The sequence below is a fragment of the Acanthaster planci genome, linkage group LG21 (genome assembly GCF_054643075.1).
Source record: "Acanthaster planci isolate LZ-2023a linkage group LG21, COTS_SCS, whole genome shotgun sequence".
Classification (NCBI taxonomy): Eukaryota; Metazoa; Echinodermata; class Asteroidea; order Valvatida; family Acanthasteridae; genus Acanthaster; species Acanthaster planci.
The window spans coordinates 2,764,152-2,784,504 of record NC_141797.1 but is presented as its reverse complement, the minus strand read 5'-3'; the positions used below and the strand labels follow the sequence as shown (position 1 = coordinate 2,784,504).

Below are 20,353 nucleotides of genomic sequence, written 5' to 3'. Positions count from 1 at the left end.
CACTGTCATTTTTGGGGGGCACCTCAAAGTGGAGGATGATTCAAGAGCCCATTCAAAAAAGTGTGGGGATATTTATTTCACAAAACACTTTTGCAAATTTAAGTTGATGAGATCTGGTATACTGAGTTTTCTTTTCTCATTATAGTTGGATCGGTCAAGGCCAGTTCATACTTCGTGCGAAAGCGAAAATGAAAACATTTCAACTCAACCGAAATTTCGCCTAAGAGTTGTCATGACGTCAAATTCGCTTCGCTTTTGCTTTCGCCTGAAGTATGATCCAGTCTTAAGGAGGACTGTATCACCAAGTTGTTTCCTTCTCTAGTTTCTGCGTTGGATGCACACAGAAACATACGACTCGAGCAGTGGTGTGTGTTTGTGTGTGGGGGGGTCCCCTTTCCCCTAGATACGCCACTGTGGTGAAGAGAACGTACACAGATTGATTTAATAGATTATGGGTTCACTTAAATGTGTTTATCAGTGTTTCAACTTTGCTTCAGTAGCTTCTTAGTTTCGCTTTTAAAATCTCCACACGGTTGCACTGCAAGTTTGAAGATTTGCAACATTGTGTCAGATTTTAACACAGTAATTTGTGTCAACGATTTTGCCATTGCTCAAGACGCTGTGTAGAGGAATACAAGGAAATCACAGAGCAGTAACAACTTAGTGAAATTGAAACATGTCCCTTATTTTTCTTTGTTCTTAGTACCGAAAGAGCCTCCAACTCGAGTGAATTTAACTTTAGCAACACCGTACAGCCTGAGTTTCTCCTGGAGTAAACCACCTTGTGGAAGCCGAGGTGGCATCATCACAGGCTACACATATAAACTGACTGAGATAAGCCCGGAATCCCAAGTAGTCATGCAATCAGTGACATCAGAGGAATCGGTGACAATCGAAGGTTTAACGCCGCTGACTGAATACAGTTTTCAGGTTGCTGCCAATACCATTGCGGGAGCTGGACCGTTCAGTCGGGTTGCAATGGAGGCAACTGTTGATGGTTTGTAGGAGTCCAATACTGGCGATTAACAACTCAGTGCGTCTCCAAGAGATTCCCACAGAGAGGCCCTTTGTAGTGCTTCGTGCACAAACAATAAATTTCTATTAGCCTGCTACGCTATACGCAATCGACCTTATTCAGGGGGAGACAATTTTCTCTGTATATAATATTCACCGTATCTGGGAAATGACAGTGGTACCCGACTGTACGGGGATACCCATGCCTAACTTTTATTTTCTCATGTGGCTCTAAAGATATAGATATAAACTTAACCACAATTTGAAATCATTCATTGAAATAAATGGCATCAATCTGTAACGAATGTTTCTCTCAGTGCTTTCATTTTCATTTCAAAGCCACCCCCTTAGTTAACCTCGCTGTCAATTCCATAAGGCTGACTTTTGAATATTTCATATTGTTTCCAATGTTTGTTCACGACTCAAGACTTGAGATCGACTTGAGAGTGGCGATGGCAGCTTTTCGTCAGATAATTATGGCTCAATCAGTAAATCATTTCCTGGTGCGGTTTACTAAAGTCCACTTAGATGGAAGTAGTTTTAAGTCGGTCGTAACTTGGTCACCTTAAACTTTAAAAAGAAAAGCCCCCCCCCTGAAAACCTCTTATTGGCACACTGCATGTTTTAGTCGCCTGTCTCAGGCTGAGGACAGAGAAAAAGAAGAAAATATTTCTTTTTTCGTTCTAACAATCCGTAAAGAAATGGCAATACTCAACATGCAAGAAATTGTACTGTTCCTAAAAAGCTGGCATTTTCAATTCCTAAAAAAACCGGGGAAAAGTCGAGGGGTGGGGGAAACTGCCTCCCTCCCCGTTTTATGCGCCACTGTATTTATGTTATCTTTAAAAATGACTTCTCCAAATTATATTTTGAGATATCTGCAACAGGATGTTTGATGCAACTTAACTTTTTGATCTTCCCAGAGAAGGGAATAAAAGCCTGTTGATTTATTGTATTTTACCTTAAGATGAAGATCACGAGTACCATTTGGGCATTAACGACAGCCACTTTTTAAAAGTCACATAATTTGGTTTCTAATTCCAGCCGGCTTATCGTTGGCGGTCGTCGTCGGAGTACCAGCTACCATTGTGATCCTGATTCTGCTAATAATAGTTACCCTGGCGGTCTATAAAAGGTAAGCCTTATCCATTCAACCGAATATTGCTCACCACCAGTCACAATTTGAAAGAACAAAATAGCGTGTTGATTGCTTTTTCAGCCTTAACTTTATGCACTTCAGACCAGAGTGAAAAATTGTAACCAATAAATTACTATTTGAACCAATAATTTCAGAAGGAGACGTCGACAAAACAGGTCTCCTGGAATTGATGGCGATACTTCAAGCCATCAAGCCAACAACACTGCAGAGCCAGGTACTTAATTTTCAAAGGTTACCTTTGCCATGCTAAATATCGTTCTTAATCTCCTCTGATTGACCAGAAGTCATTTGATATTTTTGTGTAAAGATAAACAAAGAAATTGACTGGAGCGGGATTTGAACCTGCGACCTCCGGAATACCTTACCAGTGCTCGAACCAACTGAGCTTTCCCGCCCTATGTTGGTGGCTCTTCCCAATTGTGAATATCTCTGTGGGGGGGGGGCGCTAGCCAGAAGCCATTAAATCTGAAACACCATGTGACCATGGATCACACCCAAATTCCCCACGATACAACCTGGAAAATGGTTAACAGAGATCACTCAAAGAGATACGGCTTTTTGAACATAGATTATGAAACAAATAAGGAAACTGACTAGGTGGTCATGAATGATTATAAAGATGAACAAAGAGATTAACTGGAGCGGGACTTGAACCTGCGACCTCTTGAACACCGTACTCTACCAACTGAGCTATCCCGCCCTATTTTGGTGGCTCTTCCCAACTGTCAAAATCTCTGTTCGGGGGGCGCCAGCCAGAAGCCATTATATCTTTTTTTTAACGACACCTTCTATTTAGATGTTCCCCACCTTGCTCCAAAGCCAAGCCTGAACCATGTCCAAAATACAAGCCTTTGCGATGGTGTCGTGAGCATGTCTCTAAAACAACAAAATCCACGGGACCGTACGAGAAAGCTCCAAAGTGAACTTGAAAAGAACTGCCCACCATACAAACGATGCAGGACGTGTCAAGTCCTAATGACATTGTAAAATGCACGTTGGAACCTGTTGCTTACTTGTACGACATTGCAGAATGCACGTTGGAGCCTGCCGTGTACGAGAACGCCATTGTAGAATGCACGTTGGAGCCTGCCGTGTACGACAGCGCATCCGTCGATTACGTCAACACAGCGGGTTTCACCGCAGCATTGCCTCATCAGAAAGAGAAACTGCAACCAGAATCTGCCACGCACGTGCATGCATTCACGAACAAAAGTGAAGTGGAGATGTCAGCGCAGTCCTGCTTGCGCGTAGGCAGTCCGAAGCCAAAACCGAGACGGCTACATCCACAACCACCTGCCGAGAGAGATACAAATGAGCAGCTCATACTAAAGCTTCTCAGTCAACTTTCATCTGTTGCTGTTGATGAACTTGCAGAATACATCTGCAAGAAGGAGCAGGCTGGTCAAAATGGCTTCCCTGCAGACTTTAAAGTAAGTGCAATTCACTTCCTCTCCCAAATAATCCTGATTTGGTCTCATGTTTATATTAAGTTAAATGATCGACTAGTAGCCAAGGAAGAACCGACAGTTGACCCCTGACAGCTTGCTTCGGAAACCCTTAGGTAGGAAAAATAAAGTGTAAAGATTTAAGACTTGCTAGCATTTTTCTGTTCAGTTACTCGGAAAAAAAGGGCTTTAAAAAGAGAAATATCCTGCCAAAAATTGACTCATCAATTCCGAATATATATATATACATGAACAGTCCAATACGGTGGTCTCGTACGCAGGCGAACTTTTACGGGTTGAAATTTAATGGCAAACTGTCGGTAAAAGCCAAATCAAACAGATTAAATTTTTTTAAGGATTTTGTTAATTTATAAGGTAATAAATTTAAAGCAATAATGCCATACTAGTCGGGCTAATTAACTGACAACTTTGGCCAGGGTGTGCCTCGTCTCTTTTGCCGATTCAAAAGGGCGCCCTCTGGGGCTCAATTTTGGGAAATTATTCTTCTGATAAAATGAGGACCCCTACACTAACAACTGCGTGATGTCAACTCAACTAAATCTGGAATTCCTCGACTGCAAGTAGGCAGATCTTTGCAACGTTGTACAACCTCGTTTTCACGTAAGCACAGGGAATGAAAACAAACGTGGTACGATATCGCCGGACGTGAAAGGTTGATAATGAAGGTTGTTTTTTTACGCAACTGCAGGTGACTTTTCTCAAATATAACTTTCCATGGGTTGTTTCAGTTAGGAATTATTCTTCAAAAATTTAACGAACGTGATAAAATGAATGGCCCAATGTAAAATCTCCATAGGAGGACTGCGCGAGGGTCCCGGAAGCTCGCTGCGTACTTTTTACTTTCAGGCTCTATTGTTGACTCAGTCCTCGTGACTCATGGAAATTAATGTGATTCATTTGGACGCTTAGCTTGACTTCAAAATAATGTGCATATAATTTTAACGCGAGAGTCCTTTTTGAGACAGTGATCACTGACTTTACCAGTAGGGAAACCCCAGATATATTTTCCTTAAGTATCACGCTCCCAGAACAATGCACAGTTCGATAACCACTATTATCTACATCGTAAACAAGGTGGGATATAACCTGGGTCAGCAATAATCAGTGAATAATTCGTAAATGTAAATCGTGTTTGTGATATCACTGAGGTATAATTACTCCGCTTGTAAGCTGATTCCACTTCCAGACTCTCCCAGATGGCCGGCCATGCCCAGCAACCGTTGCCAAGAAACCGCAAAATAAGACAAAGAACTTTTCTGCGGAAATCATTGCCTGTAAGTAATGGTTTACCTCTGAAAATACCCGTAGGGTATTTTTTGCTTTTCCTGCCATAATAAAAGGTGGAAATATCCTTAGGCATAATGAATGTTATGTATGGGGGACTTTCTTTGTCAGTTAAGCACACTTTTTGACCTTAGATCTTCAGATTTTGATAAAAAAAATGCTGTGCTCTTAGAGATCAATGATTAACAAATACTTGTCATTTTTAGCAGAATCGACCATTTCAGTTAGTCAGGGCAGAGATAAACAAAAATGGAAAGTTTTCCTTAAAAATACATCCTTTTAGTAAAAAATACACATAGCCCTCTCATTATTATGCAAATGTGGTATCAAAATAATCAGAAGAATATGCTCTTTTCACTGATGGTGTGGAATTTTTGACCTTTGACATGGGTAAGTTAAGTTTGACCTTTTTTCAAGAATAAAGTATCATTTTGGATTTTTTCTTTTTAACTACGTGTTTCTGAAAGCTGTTCCTGCTCTAAAGAATCAGCTAAAATCTTTATGGGGTGTTTAAGATCCAAAATGTTGTGACAATTTTTCTGTAGTTGGTCAGCATAGAATATGTTAAGTTTTATGTAATCCCTAGAGAGGAATTTGTACCAAGCATGTTATGCTCTATAATGAAAATTACCTTGTGATGTATGTACAGTTATATTCAATTTCAGGTTCAGGAATTTTTGATTAAGTGGTTTTCAGAGCAAGAGCAACATATCTCACACGAAATCATTTCATTCGAGGAGCCCATTTTAGTTTTGATTATGAAGTTTGCCCTTGTGAAGGAGTCTGAATATATGAGGACTATGGAGATGTCACGTGTTGACTGGGCGAAACGTGAATGATTTACAAAGCTAAATTTCCACAAGATCTGCAAAAAGAACATGTTTTGATTATTTTGATACCACATTTGCATATATTTAATAGAAAATGAGAGGGTTATGTATCATTTTTTCCCAAAAAGGTGGATTTTTAAGTGGAAACTGTCAATTTTTGTTGATCTCTTTCCTGACTACAGGGAAAGGTGGATTCCTCTAAAAATTGGCCAATATTTATTATTCATTGATGTCTTCAAGCACAGCAATTTATATCAAAATCTGAAGACCTAAGGTCAAAATGTGTGTTGGTCTGACACGGAATGACCCATGATTCACAGAAAACAGTCGAACGTAAAGATTGCATCAATCCCAAGTAAATGATTTAATGTAAATTACACTATGCAAACACTTAGCAATTGCATTACAGCACTAATGCATTTTCCCCAGCGGTTAATATAATCACGTTAATATAACCGGCAAAAGGCATACGGTGAACGCACGGCATAGAAACCAAAAGACGGGACACAAGGTGGTGGAAATATGGACAAGAAAGCCAAGGAAACAATTTAAAGCCACGTTTAATTAAACAGTGACTTAAAGCAAAGGATATCTTGGTTTTTTGCCAGTTAAACATGTCATGCAAAACACTGAGAGTTTTGAAAAAACAAAAGCATGATATTGCAAATATTGACAAGAGCACAGCAAAGCAAAATTATACAGACACACAAAAAATAGTTTTAAAGCATGTAAATAGTCCCGAAGAGGCAAGTTACCTTTAAATTAAGGAGCCAAAAGGACAGGGAAAGGTCCTGCCCCAGCCAGTGCCTCTACGCATGTACCAGAACAACCAGCTGAGACACAGGGATCCAGCTTTGTCATGTGGCCACGACACTCCAGTTCCATGGTCCCATACCTGTTTCAGCCTCAGGTATGGCCCGGCAATGAGGAAGAATAGACGGATAGAAGACGATATGGACATGCTGGCCCAACGCTAATTGTTTGAGGAAGCACATACCTAATGCATGTATGCACTTGGGAGACATAGATGTGTACATGGCAAATTTCTTCTGGTTATTTGGTAATCCAGTTAGGTATATTTATACACATGTATATGCTCAAATATCACTGTAAGTAGGAGACACGGTTGGCACGTCAAAATGATTTTGGTAAACATGTTTCTTTAGTTTGAGACTTTGGAAAGTTAAATTTTAATTCATGTTCTCAATTTGAACTTCCAAGGAATAATGATATCACGTATAAATATGTAAATAATTAATGAGGGTGGCAAATTCCTTCACCAAGGTTTTCTTCGGGTTCGACATGCATATTGGGGTAAAAGCAAAACTATATTGTACCTGGTAAATGTAATATGAAGTGATGGTAACTTAATTAAACTAAAAAGATTGGGGTTTTTAAAAGAAAAAAAAAACGATTGGGTATCACCTTGTCCACAGATTCGGTATCTTAACCGGCCGAGAACTATTCACATGACATCTGCTATTCTGCTATCTTGCTGTGCGTGGCCAAATTAATTATACCGTGGTTTATGTTTCTTGGTTATACTCGTAGTACCAAAGAAACATACTCACGAACACCGGCGCTCTGACGTGGATACTGGTGAGCGTCAAAGAACGTGGTGCAAACATTTTGTGCGGTGTAGTTTAGAAAAGGGCATGTAGATAATATTTCAAATATATTTATTTCTTCGTAATATTTTAAATCCATATAGACGTTAATTGTATGGCGTTTTGGGGGCAGTCGGATGACCAGATGAATAAGCAGTAACGGTACTTGAACTTACCGGTTTAAACAAACGGTAACCTGTGTAAAGCATATTTTGGTAATAGCTTAATCTTCATCAATGATATGGTTCGAAGTAGAAATTACCATAATGCTTAATTGTCTCTGTGACTTCATATAGATGACCATTCACGTGTCGTGTTGGAAGCACTGAAGAATGATCCTCACTCTGACTATATAAACGCCTGCTACATTGATGTAAGTTACAGCTGACCACCTATACTGAGATCTCAGAGTCTTTCCTTCCAAAAGTGACAAAAAGAGTCGAAAGTCACACTTTGTTTCTTTCATCTGGACTTTGGATAACATTTCCTGGTTCATTAATTTAGTGCCATTTTTTCTTGTCACTTGGCCAATGTTAGGATTTTATGTAGAACATTCTGATAGTTATACGACATTTAGTTACAAACTATACATCTAAGCCGATTGTACTGATGTATCACTTTTTTCCAGGGTATTTTAGAGAAAGACAAGTATATTGCCACCCAAGGTAACTACTTAAATCATTCATAATAATGTTTTAGCGATAATGAGAGTTCTGATACTACAGACGAGTTAAAAACAATTCCAAGACTGGTATATTTACAAGAAAACTGTCCATATTTTTTTTTTCTCTAAAAGGACCCACCAGTTCGACCGTAGGCGATTTCTGGCGCATGGTATGGCAACTGAAAGTGGATAAGATCATTATGCTCACCAATCTGACGGAGGGTGGCGAGGTAGGCGTATGCCTGGTCCCAGTAAAACAGTCGGATTTACTAGTTCCACACTACAACAATTTTCAGGCCCTAGGATATATGAGATTCACACATAGTTGCAATGCTGAGAGGTACCAATTTAAGCATGATTAATGTTTTAGTTCACTGGGCTCGCAACTGAAATGAAGGATATCTTTACCTCAAAATTAAAGAAAAAATCCAATTAAATTAGGGATATGCTGGAAGAATGAGGTGTTCGGTTAAAAGCTAGTGTATTTTGTTCTAAATCTAGGTCAAATGTCATCAATACTGGCCAGATACCGGATTCGCCACTTATCTCAACATTGCCGTAAACGTCATCAAAGAAGATGTGTTCCCAGACTACAAAGTGCGTGATTTCCAAATAGCTCAGGTAAAAATGTGTTGTGATGCACTGTTCCTTCAACAAACGAAGGGACCTTTCAACGGAAATTCAGTCGCAATAGAGATGTTCTCCAGGTTTTGTGCGTACTCGCTATCTAAATATGGTAATGTGTATTATTGTATAACGGTTTGTACTTAAATACTGGAAACGTACAACATTTTCTATGTTTGGGACTTTCTGTCATGTAGGTTTTCAGTGAAGATAAAAATCGCGTAGTGAAGCAGTTTCACTTCACTGCCTGGCCAGATCTGCAACCACCAGAGGACCCATCTAATCTGCTCCACTTTGTGCGTAAAGTGAACGCTAAGAGAAACAACGGAGGAACTATTGTGCATTGCAGGTGGAAATTGCATGCTTTATAATATTTGCCGTAATGAATCCTTAAATGCTGCACTCTTTTATACTTCTTCAATACTGAATACTACATGCTCTGTCTCTTTTTCTAGCCGAACAGTGTGTTTTTGGGACAGGTAGAATGTTCTTGTGTAACAGAACAGTTAAGTATCAATATCTCATGGGAGGGGGTTACATTTGAATCCAGGGAGCGTTTCACGTACTCGTGTATATATATATTTATACTTTGGGACAGTAAGTGTGGAGCTCCAAGAGTGGAAGTTAAAAAGTGGACATTTTGCTTTTTTACTGTTCAAAAAGCAAAAACGCAGATCGGACGTTTTTACACAATGGATTTTTTTCACTTTTCTGCTTTCTCACAACCAGAAGAGGAGATTAAACGGTTTGTCAAGATGCATTTTTCTTTTTCATTTTCTTGCCACCTGAGAAATGAAATTTACATTCAAGTCTACAGTTGCTGTTCAAAAACAGACTTGTACGTTTTTTACTTCCCGCAGAAGTCGGTTGGACTTATTCACAAGTATTACGGCGGTTCAAAGGTGAACATCTGGTTTTTCTCTCTCAAGATAGGAGAAAATCACATTGAATGTTGTTTCAATAGTGTGCAATCTACTTTTCTGATTTTCTGCTGGCACAGAAAAACCGATTGAACAATAAGCTCCGAAACGCATATTCTAATTGGCAGCTTTTCCGCTACAAGCAATTTATATTAAAAAAAAATACACTGGCGGTTCATAAATGGACGTTTTGCCTTCTGCCTTGCAATACCGACAATTTATTTGAGTATTTTCAACGAATCTGTTTTAAATACTTCTCCATACGGCGGAACAGCTCTTTTGTAGTGGTCTAAAACTGGTCATCCGTTTTCCTGGTTCTCCGCCACACCCAAAGGTCAGTGTGTCAAAATATGTTAAACGTCGAGCCTATCGGCAGTGGTGCTGATGTTTTTGACAGAGAGAAACAGGTGGGATGAACGATCGGTATCCACAGACAAACGCACGGGTGCGGGAACCGCAGGGGGTGAATGGTGGTCAATAGAGAAGCAAAGTAAAAACCATAATGTCCACTTTTGAACCGTCAGTGGTAATATAAGATAATTTCTTAAGTCGTTTTAGAAAAACCTAGAAAACAAGGAAATGCTCATCATGTTATATTTTAATCTGTTTTTCCGGTTGCAAAAAATGCAAAAAGCTTTTTACAAAAACGTTCAGTACGATTTTGTCAGTAGAAAAACAAGTGTCCACTTTTGGACCATATAAGATATAACCATTCAGTTTTTGTACGAAGCAGAAACGTAGATGTCCCTTTTTGAACCGCCACTGTAGACTTGAAAGTAAATTCCATTCTGCTGGTGGTAAGAAAATGAAAAAGTAGAAAACTGCATCTTGACAAACTGTTAAATCTCCTTTTCTGGTTGTGAGAAAGCGGAAAAGTGAAAAAAATCGCTTTGTAAACACGTCCTATCTGCTTTTTTTTGTTTTTGTATTTTGCTTTTTGAACAGTAGAAAAGCCAATATCCACTCTTCAACCTCCATATCCAAGGGACATCGTGAAAAAGTTTCTCCCGTCAACTCCCTCTCGCAGGAAGGATTTATATATTCCATGTATGACTTATATCTCCCATATTCAACCTATGCATTTCAATTTCTGGGTAGTATTATGTTCAAGTTAAAACTGGTACGAATGAGACAGTTAAGGTTGTACGTACGAATGTTAGTTCGTACGTAAGTCGTGTGTGCAGTTAACACGGGTAGATCACAGTTGCCAGATGTAAGTCGTACGTAAGTCATGCATGAATCGCAAGTCGCACGCGAGATTATATGTATTAGTACAATGGAATGCAGGAGAAGAGAAAAAATTCCTAACACATGCCCCTATACAAAGCTTCTTAAAATATAGCCATTCTTTTCCCCCAAACATTTCCAATTGCCCTTCCTGCATTTGCTTTAAGTATCATTCGGGAATTTTATATAAATCAGGGCTTAAGTTGTATTTTGTATTTACTGCATTGATGCCAATTAGAAAATACATAAATCTGAATAAAGAGGACTCTTTGATTCAAGTAAACGTAGTGAACATACAGGTTTACAGTTGCAATTGGCCTTTGGCCATTCTTCTTAGTAACGGAGTCGGCCGTACAGGGACATACATCGCCCTGGACTCCATGCTAGACCAGATGCAGAAGGAGCGACGCGTTGATGTGCTTGGCTTCATTTATCGCATGAGACAAAAAAGAACCAAGATGGTACAAACTCCGGTAAGGATAAATGCATTTAAGATGGTTTCCTTTGAATTTTACATCCCGCTGGAATGTAGCCTGTAGACTTTAAAAGAATCTGAATCTCGCTTACGTTTTCTGAATGGTGTGACAGCATAAACAAACGAGCCTTGTCCCATTGTAATGGAACAAACACTAGTAAAAACTGTAAGCAGAAAAGAGGATTCAGAGGAGTAGTTTTGATTTGGATTTTTTTTTCTGATTGGCAAAGAAGTAGAAAGCTCCTAAAAGAAACAAGTAGACCCCTTTCATAGAAAATTCCAATCGCCCATAAAATAGTAGTAATAATCAGAGCAGTCAATAGAATGAAACGCAGTACGTATCTCATGAAAATATCAACGAAATTTCGAAACCTTAAACATCTCACTTCGGTATTAGCCCTGTACGATACTTCAAGGAATTCCCATGATCACCAGGGTTTCCCACCAATGCTCTTTATCGCAGCCTGTGCGGCTGATGCATGATCATACACATGACACGTGGAAAAATCTACATTGAAATGCGCCTGTGTTACGCGACAAACTTTTCTGACAAAGGACAAAAGGCTGTTTTCATAATTTCGTTGATCACCTAAATTCGACTAATCCGTTATTCAAGCAACAAAGGAAAACTTCTTCTGGATAATGGCAGTGTAAGCCTTAGTTAATATGGAAAAAAAATGCGAAGTCTGCGATACAAGCCGTTTAGCTTCAGATCGTTTTTGAATCATAAACCTTATGTCATCATCCAGTGAATAACAACTACTACACGATGACTCGCATGCAACCCGTTCTTGTGCGGGAAGCACACTTAAGGCCAACCACAGAGACAGTAGTAGAGAAGAGCCGATTCTTGATCACACGCCCTTTTCACCGTTTTCAGCAAAAACTCCTGGGTAGTACATCGACTCAAAAAATCGGGGGAATACCCTAAAAATCTGGAATTCCAGATTTTAACAATTTTCCCTGGGTACCTCATCAACCCCAAAATCTGGCTCTAAAAATACCGGGTAAATATACACCTTCTGAGCCAAAATCTCTTTCACCCACCCGCGCTGGGGATTTCCACTTCACTGACCTTGAACTTTTGACCCTGGCTGGCTAAACAACTCGTGACAGAAATCCCGCCCGAATAAAAATGAAAAAAATTTAGAAACCTAATTATAAATAGAACATGTCAACTCAAATGTATATCGTCTCAAATGACCACGAACGTCTAAATGCCGGCAACAAAAACCCAAAAATTACTTATGGCCCCTTTGACTCTGAAAACTTAGTCATTTTAAGACCTGCAAAGAATTCTTCTAAGATTCTCTATTCTCACGAGGGTCAACAGAAACGATTGTTGATTAGGCTTGAAGACCCTTGTTACGGTATCAACCCGGTTTACAAATATGGCACTAAGGAACCTACTGGCCAAGATCAAATTTGTTATCAAGTGTCTCCCGATACTGAATCGCTGCTACTATGTATAAATGAAGCATTTTATAATTATTTTGAAAAATTAACATATGATATCCTGGAAGATCTCCCCGTGATTACGCGTAAGTCTTTTAAGGTGTCTCAAAAACTAGATGACATACCCGATCAAATCAATTATTTAGTTAAGCCGGCTTATACCGATAAAAGTAGGATGTACGTTAAGATCGCCTATGATGCCTCTTTGGTGGATAAATCGTTTAAAGAAATTGATCGCTCTCTTTTTGCTAATAAGAAATGCCAAGCGATCTCTTTGATCTCTCCTAAAGATATTTACTACGGCGCCCACGGTTCACTTTCTTGCGGCGCGAGTGTTAGGTATAGAGTTATATCGGCTATGCTAACGGTTGAAGAAAAATCTTACCTTTTGGACGCGTTTGATTAAATAAAAGTTAGTGAAAGTCAATTTAACCTCGGTTATCCCGGGGTTAATTTTTTTTACTTTAAATAAATAAACCTTTATATAAAATGACTGATGCGGAACTTTGCCACTTGCTGAATCTAAAGGAAGTACACATAATTGGGGCAACGAGAAATGTCCAACCGAGACCGCCTTGTAACCACCAAATATTTGAAATAGAAGATAGATACGCGTGTAAACATTGCGGCCAAATTCTTGGGTGGGTTTCTTCGTTCGGAGCCGCAGACGTGGGAGATCGGTACTTTAATCATCACGTTTGGAGGAAACCTAAGCCGCCAAAATCGAGAAAAACCCTACAAAAATATAATATCTGTTTTCAAAACGGCGAAGCGGGTGAAATAGAATACAAGTTGAACCAAGTTTTAAATGGTAATATCTCTAGAGGTAAACCGTTGAAGGCTTTAATTGCAGTCTGTTACCAAGACGTAACCGGGGAAATCGAATCTGAAGTTAAAGACCTTTTTCAAGTCTCGGATAAGCACTGGGAAAACGCTATGGAGAAGTTTAAACTAATATAAAACGTATTTAATAAAATGGAGACTCACACTTTTCACTTAGCCCAAAATCCGCAGACGTTTAGATTGAAAAACGAGATCAACAACAGCAAAGGCGACAAAGTCGTCCGAGTAAAGAATATTCAGTTTGAAGCTGGATATTTTAACGTAACAAACGCCACTGAAATTGAGTGGGATACAAATTTGGACGGTAGGCCAGCGGGGGTACTTGGCGAACGACACGCCCGGTATGCCCTCAGTGGAAAGAACGGATTCATCTCCCAATCCAGAATTAGTACAAACAGCTAAAAACAGATTGATCGAAGCAAATAAAAGAGGCGAGTTAGCGGAAGAAATCAGAATAATCGCTGATGAAATTGAGCAGCTAAACCAAGAAATCGCAGCTTTAGAAGATCAGTTAAACCAAAGACAACCATCAGAAACGCGAGCTCGTTTACATTTTGATCTCGACGATAAAAAAATCAAATCAGCTTCACTGCTCGAGGGGCAAAGACAAGCTTTAGATGAAATATACGAAGGCAATCCACCAACTCGACCTACCACCACCAGGAGACCCAGAAGAGAATTAACTAAAAGACTTTTTTTGACGGGACTAACTGAACCTACATACGACAGACTTCATTCGCAAAGCTCATCCGAACCATTACCCGAGGGCCAAAGAGGAAGCATCGTGGTATCTCCCGGTTATTACGGCATAGACTGGTTTCACTTTTTGTTAAACTCGATACCGGGCGTTTCTTTTAAGGTTCACTCGGAATCCAAACGGGTGACTTTGGCCATTACGGACCTCAATCTCAAGTTGCGACTAAACAAAGAAGTGTCCAAGCTATTAAACTTACCCAAAATAAAACTTTTACCGAACATCATTTACGAAGGCAATTACGATTTAAACCCCTTGAAACTCGCGTTTATTCATTGCAAACAATTAAATACATTTGATAACTTTTATAACGGGCGGGCTTTAGACTTGCTAGACGTGATAGCTACCGAGTCTAGCACCCGTAATCACTGTAAAACGCCTAAAAAGTTAATACATAGGAACATCAGTGAATTGACTTTTTATGTTAAAAATGACAAAGGCGAGCTCTTGAATAACATCGGCAAAATTTTAATCGAGTTAGACATTTTTTAAAACGCGTAATTATAAAAGTAATAAGATGACGACTAACATATACCCGGAGTTGACTTTAAACTCGACTGAACAAGCGGAAACAAAGGTTTACAGGCTAAGAAAGATCGAAGAAATTAAATCTCAAATTCAAAAAGAACGCGACGCGAGGGAAGCTAGTTACAAAAAGATCAAACGACTCTTAACCGCGCTCGGTTATGTAGAGCACGGCATGGAATTAATTGGAGTCACATCGGCAGCCGTAGGCATTCCCGCCATTTTGGGCGTCATTACCGGACCCGTCGGGCTCGTGATGGAAGGCGCTGCTATCGGTGCATTTGGTGCTTACGCGATTCTAAAGTACGCATCCCGTAGACTCACCCACAAAACTAAAAAACACGATCAAATTCGAATGTTGGCAGACGCTAAATTAAACACCATCGAGGAATACGTATCTCACGCTATTGAAGACGGTGACATATCCCAGGAAGAATTTGTCCTTATTTTATCTGAGCTGAAAAAGTTTAACGAGATGAAAGAAAAGATCAGATCGCGTACGTCTACAAAATTACAGGAAACTAAGGAAAGCTCGCGAAGTGAGCAAGAATTTGAACGCCAAGTCAACGAAAGAGCAGAAGCGCTAGCCAACGAAAGGGCGGCGGTTTTAAAAAAAGATCTTATGAAAAAACTTGGCGAATAAGTTTTACAAAGTCGGTTGGGTACGAGGAGAATCCACCCGCTTATAAAAACTTGGTCTGCCCAACGGCTCCTCCTTTTTAAAATTCTTTTAAAATAAATGGGAGGCAATTTTAGTAGTCTAAATATTTTAGTAAACGAAGACAATTCATTTACAGCCAAGTTTCCAAATTTAACGCGTGCGTATAAATTACCAAAAGTAACTACGGATGAAGCGGTAAATCGCTGGTCTACCGAGTCGATATCGTTTTACCAAAACCAATTTAATTTCGCGGTCTATTGCGCGAAGACGGCCTGCGTTGTGGGTTTTGATCTGCTGTCTGACCCTAATCCATATGTCTCGGCTTTATTTAACTTTCACGTGTATTACACCGTACGAAAAATATTTTACGACTGCGTGATTCCCATTCCGAGCGACGACGTATTTGACGCGTTACACAATAATTACGACCATCGGAAGTTTACCGACACGTGTCTTTTATATGGAGTAGACCCGAATAAATCGTACAAACAAACGAGGGACACTTTGTCGAACGGATTAGGCACAGCTTACTATTATGACAATGGATATATACCGTTCCGGGTAAAAACTACGACGCGCACGACTTACACGTGACCAACGGTAAATACGCGGGATCTACTTACATGGGGTTTGGATGGGCGAAGCCACCTAAAGGTTCCGGTCACGCGAGTACATACACGGTCACCTGGATTTCACAGTCGGACGCGGTTACTTTGGCCTGGTGGGATTTCGTTCCTAAAAAGTCTAGGTTGACGGACGTGGGAATCACCAAGGTAAACGAATCGATTCGAGCTTATGTCTACGCTTTGCTCGGGGCACAGGCTCAGACCAAGACCAGCGTTTTGGCCACCGGCACCGGACTAGACGCGCGACGACAATTTATTACGATCGTGGAATCCTTAATCAATTCGGACCCAGATCTCGAACAGTCGATCGACCAATTTCAAGATTCGCTACAATACGCAAAAACGCCTTTAAACTTCGTTGTTGCCCCAGGTTTGTACCTGGTGCCTTCGGACATGGACTTACGCATCGGTACGTTTGAGGGATATAACAATAATTTACAAATCGCGACTGAGGATATGAAGACTGGATACGTACCGAGTTTGAATAACGAAGCTGACTTTAATGAAGAAGCGATCAAACCAGAACCAGAAGTGTTACCGAGGAAGCAACCAGAACCAGCTAGCAAAGCCAGCAAGCCTTTAGACGCCCACAACGAAGAGAAACTATCATTAACCGTTGGAGCCGTTGCCTTGGGTGTCGTCAGTTTTATGAGCGAAGTATGAGCGAAGCGGGAACGTTTTGATGCAAGGCATAAAAAAAAATTCATCCCAAATTTGGGATGAATTTTTATCTTATTTTAAAATCTATTTTTACCCATTCTTTTGTACGTATGTCAAAAGCAAAACACCCGCGCCCACGAACAAGGTCCACACGTGTTCTGCCACCCATCCGACAGCTTTACTCGCCACGTTAAAAATCCAACTCAAAATGCTACCGATGATCCCAGGCAAAGCTCCTAAGGCACTCAACCCGAGTTTCTTTAATACGTTGGCTAAATTTTGTAATTGTCGTTTGATCCAATCGGTAACTTCACCCTTGGAAGGAGGAGCTGGCGTTGGTGTCGGTTCAGGCGTTACGCTAGGAGTTCCAACAGCTCTAACGCTAGCCACGATACTACTAACGATGGTACTTACCGCTAAACCAAAAGCCGCTAAGATGCTCGCGATTGTGAGGCCTTGTTCTCTAAATATCGTTCGAATCTTCTCGCGTAGTGTCAAATCCGAATTCATGATCTTTTCAATCGTTTCCTTGATGCGATTAATTTGACTCCTCAATCGATCGGTATTTCTATTGATGACTTCTAATCTACCCCGTCTTTCGACTCGTAAATCGTCCAATTGTCGTTGAAATCCCGTACGTTCTTCTTCGGATGTCGCTTCTTCCAACTCGGCTTCGAATTGTTGAATTTTTGCGTCTAACTCATCTAATTTACCTTGATTCAAAATTAATTCTCCTTTTACCGTTTGTAACGATTTATCTAAAGCGACGAGTTCTCTGTAATTTAACCCTTCGGTTTGAACGTCTACGTCACGGGTGAGGTCTTCCACGATGTCGCTCGCTAGATCTGCTTCTTGGGGTATTTCTACCAATTCTATGCTCTCTGAATGAAGTTTCGCGAGTTTACGAGAGACCCGAGTAGCTTCTTCTTTTGTTTTTCCGGAAACGTAATGACGCAAGCCTAAAACGCGTCTTATAAAATCTGTGTTTGTTCTTTGTCTAATAGTACTTAGGCTAAGAAATTTACTATTATCGTTTTCTTGGGTTAAAAGAACTTTTTTGCCTTCAAACTTTAAGTACAAGCGATCTTTACTATCTAAATTAAAAATATTTGGATCTTTAATTTCTGTTTCGTAACCAGTTTCTTTTTTGATAGCTGTGTAAAAATCGTTCACTTTAGATTCACGTAACAATTGCCTAAGATCCATTAAGTTGACTTGTCTTGTTAGTTCTGTTTCGTGTAAAGGATCGGCGTCTTTAATTAACTCGTTGTATCGCTTTTCGATCTCTAAGCCGCCATATATTTCATCTTCTTCGTCTGGCCCAACAGTAATAGGATATGTAAAATCAGTGTCTTCTAACGACGTTTCATTATAGTCAGTAAAGGACGTTTCTGTTTGCGTTGGATTAAGTATTAAGTCCTCCCACTGCAATTGCAAGTCTTGATCGGTCTCCTCTTTGTTTTCTAGTGGTATTTCTTCAAAATCAACTCCTCCTTCAGCCATTTCACTTTAACTTTAAAATAAAGAAACTTAAGCGGTGGGCAGGCTCGCGGGTAGGATACCCTGCGCCACCAACCAACCTTGGGTAGCCAATGCACCGCTGGACAAAGCGGTTAATTTTAATGCATCTTCGGCGGACAACTTATTTAGATCTGGTGGTTTAATTTTAAATAGCTTACTCGACAGCATGGCGTATCCGAGTGAGATTCCTGAAACAACTGCGCCGTGATAAACCGTATTGGCGATTCCGTTTACGTCGATTGATTTAGCGTTACTCATATTTAATAATAAGGAACTTTTATTCCATATCTAAAATTGGTTGTTGTTTGGGAATAGTCGCTTCTTGCTTTGGCTGAACGCTAATTTGTCGTGAACTGGGCTGGACACTGCTCGACTTGTTTCTCCAAATTAAGTAGAGAAGAACCCCCGCAACCCCCAACGAACCGAGTATCAAGCTTCTGTTTTCAAAGGCCGTTTGGGTAAAGCTAGATTCTTCACTCGGTTCGCCCGCTAATTTCATCTTGACTAGTTGTTGCTTCATCTTCTTGTTATGTTCGGCCAATTTTTTACCTTGTTCTACACGCTTCGGTATTTTACTTTTGGTGATAGTAACTGACTTAACTACTTTCTCCGGTTGACTTTGTTGCTGGCTCACTTCCGTTTCCTGTTGCTGATTCACTTCCGTTACTGTTGTCATCTTCTTTTATAATAATAGAACTTTTGTTAAACTCGAGGTGTTTTGTTCTAATCAGCATAGTTGTAAGTGGAGACAGGTAAACTCCATACTTGTAACAGATTTCGGTAAGTAGTCTACCCATAGTTTGACTGATGATCGGGTCGTCATTTAGGTCCTTAGTAAGCGCTTCCTCTGATTTTAAGTTGACGTTGAATCCGAGTAGATCGATCGGAGTAGCTATTCCTAGTAGGCGAGAGTACAAACTTAAAATCGAGTGACCAAGGGTTTTGACAATTTCTTTGCCAAACTTAATTTCGTAGAGGTTAAACAACTTTTCTTGATCTTTTGGTGGCAGAGCTTCGATTTCTTTTATCGTGTATTCTTTGCCTAAGTATTTTTTAGATTCACCCGAGGCAGCTATCGCGCAGAGTCTATCCTTTACGTTTGAGGCCGATTCGTTTGATTCGCTTTTTGAATCGGTGAATATGCTTTTTATGTCGTCCATTTTAATAATAAGTACTCTTTAAATTTGTTGTAGGTATGCTTTAGTCGTATGTACTCGATCGTATAATAAGTCAAGTTGACTGCGATAACTAGCTGGATAAGTAGTTCAACGTATTGTAACAGAGCTGTCATTTAATTATAACAAAAATAAAATTACTTGAGCACAGCTGAATTAGCTATGCTCAAGCAAAGGGTAACTAATTAGTGGTTAGTTAATCAACAAAGTAAAACAAATAAATAACTAGCTAAAACGTATTATAACAAAGCTATTATTTAGTTACAACTGGGTTAAGTTAGCCCGATTATAACAAAAGTTAACTAGCTTTATCATAATGGTGTGAGTATTCAATCTCAAGATTATCGCTCTTTCTAGCGAGGTTACACTTTAAACAGCAAAGCACACAATTTGATTTGATATGTCCAACTTTGTTGTCTAATCTTTCAATTGTGCCTAAATCGTCTCTGTGTTCTAAGAACTGCATTTCAACTTCACAGTCTGGGTAAAAACAGCGGGGATAATCTTCAATTAACCCGCGGCAAAAGTCAGTGTCGATAAAATTATTAGGATCAAATCGATTATACTTTTTGTCATTTTGCCGAGCGTTACTAATCCAATTTTGAATCGTCACCTTGATTGGACAGCTACAAATTTTGCAATATTCTCTAATTTTTTTATGATCGCATATACCGTTTCCATCACAATCAACACAGCGATATTTTTGTCTGTCATGCTTACGTATACCTTTTCCACCACATTCAATGCAATAATATCTTATTCTACCATGCTCGCAAATAGATGTCCATTCACATTTAGCGCATTGATGTTTTAATCTCCCATGTTCGCAGATACCTGAACCTCCGCAGTCAACGCACTGATGT

The 20,353-nt window shown here is 39.8% G+C and overlaps 1 protein-coding gene across 1 annotated transcript in view; it reads left to right on the top strand.

The window, feature by feature from the left end:
* Positions 1-20,353, top strand: part of LOC110990688 (uncharacterized) — a 47,446-nt gene that overhangs the window by 15,531 nt on the left and 11,562 nt on the right. The window contains 11 exon segments of the mRNA XM_087130982.1: positions 704-997; positions 2,059-2,149; positions 2,308-2,387; positions 3,203-3,603; positions 4,826-4,913; positions 7,657-7,733; positions 7,989-8,025; positions 8,157-8,254; positions 8,526-8,645; positions 8,846-8,997; positions 11,133-11,268. Coding sequence (XP_086987108.1) covers positions 704-997; positions 2,059-2,149; positions 2,308-2,387; positions 3,203-3,603; positions 4,826-4,913; positions 7,657-7,733; positions 7,989-8,025; positions 8,157-8,254; positions 8,526-8,645; positions 8,846-8,997; positions 11,133-11,268 — 1,574 coding nt within the window.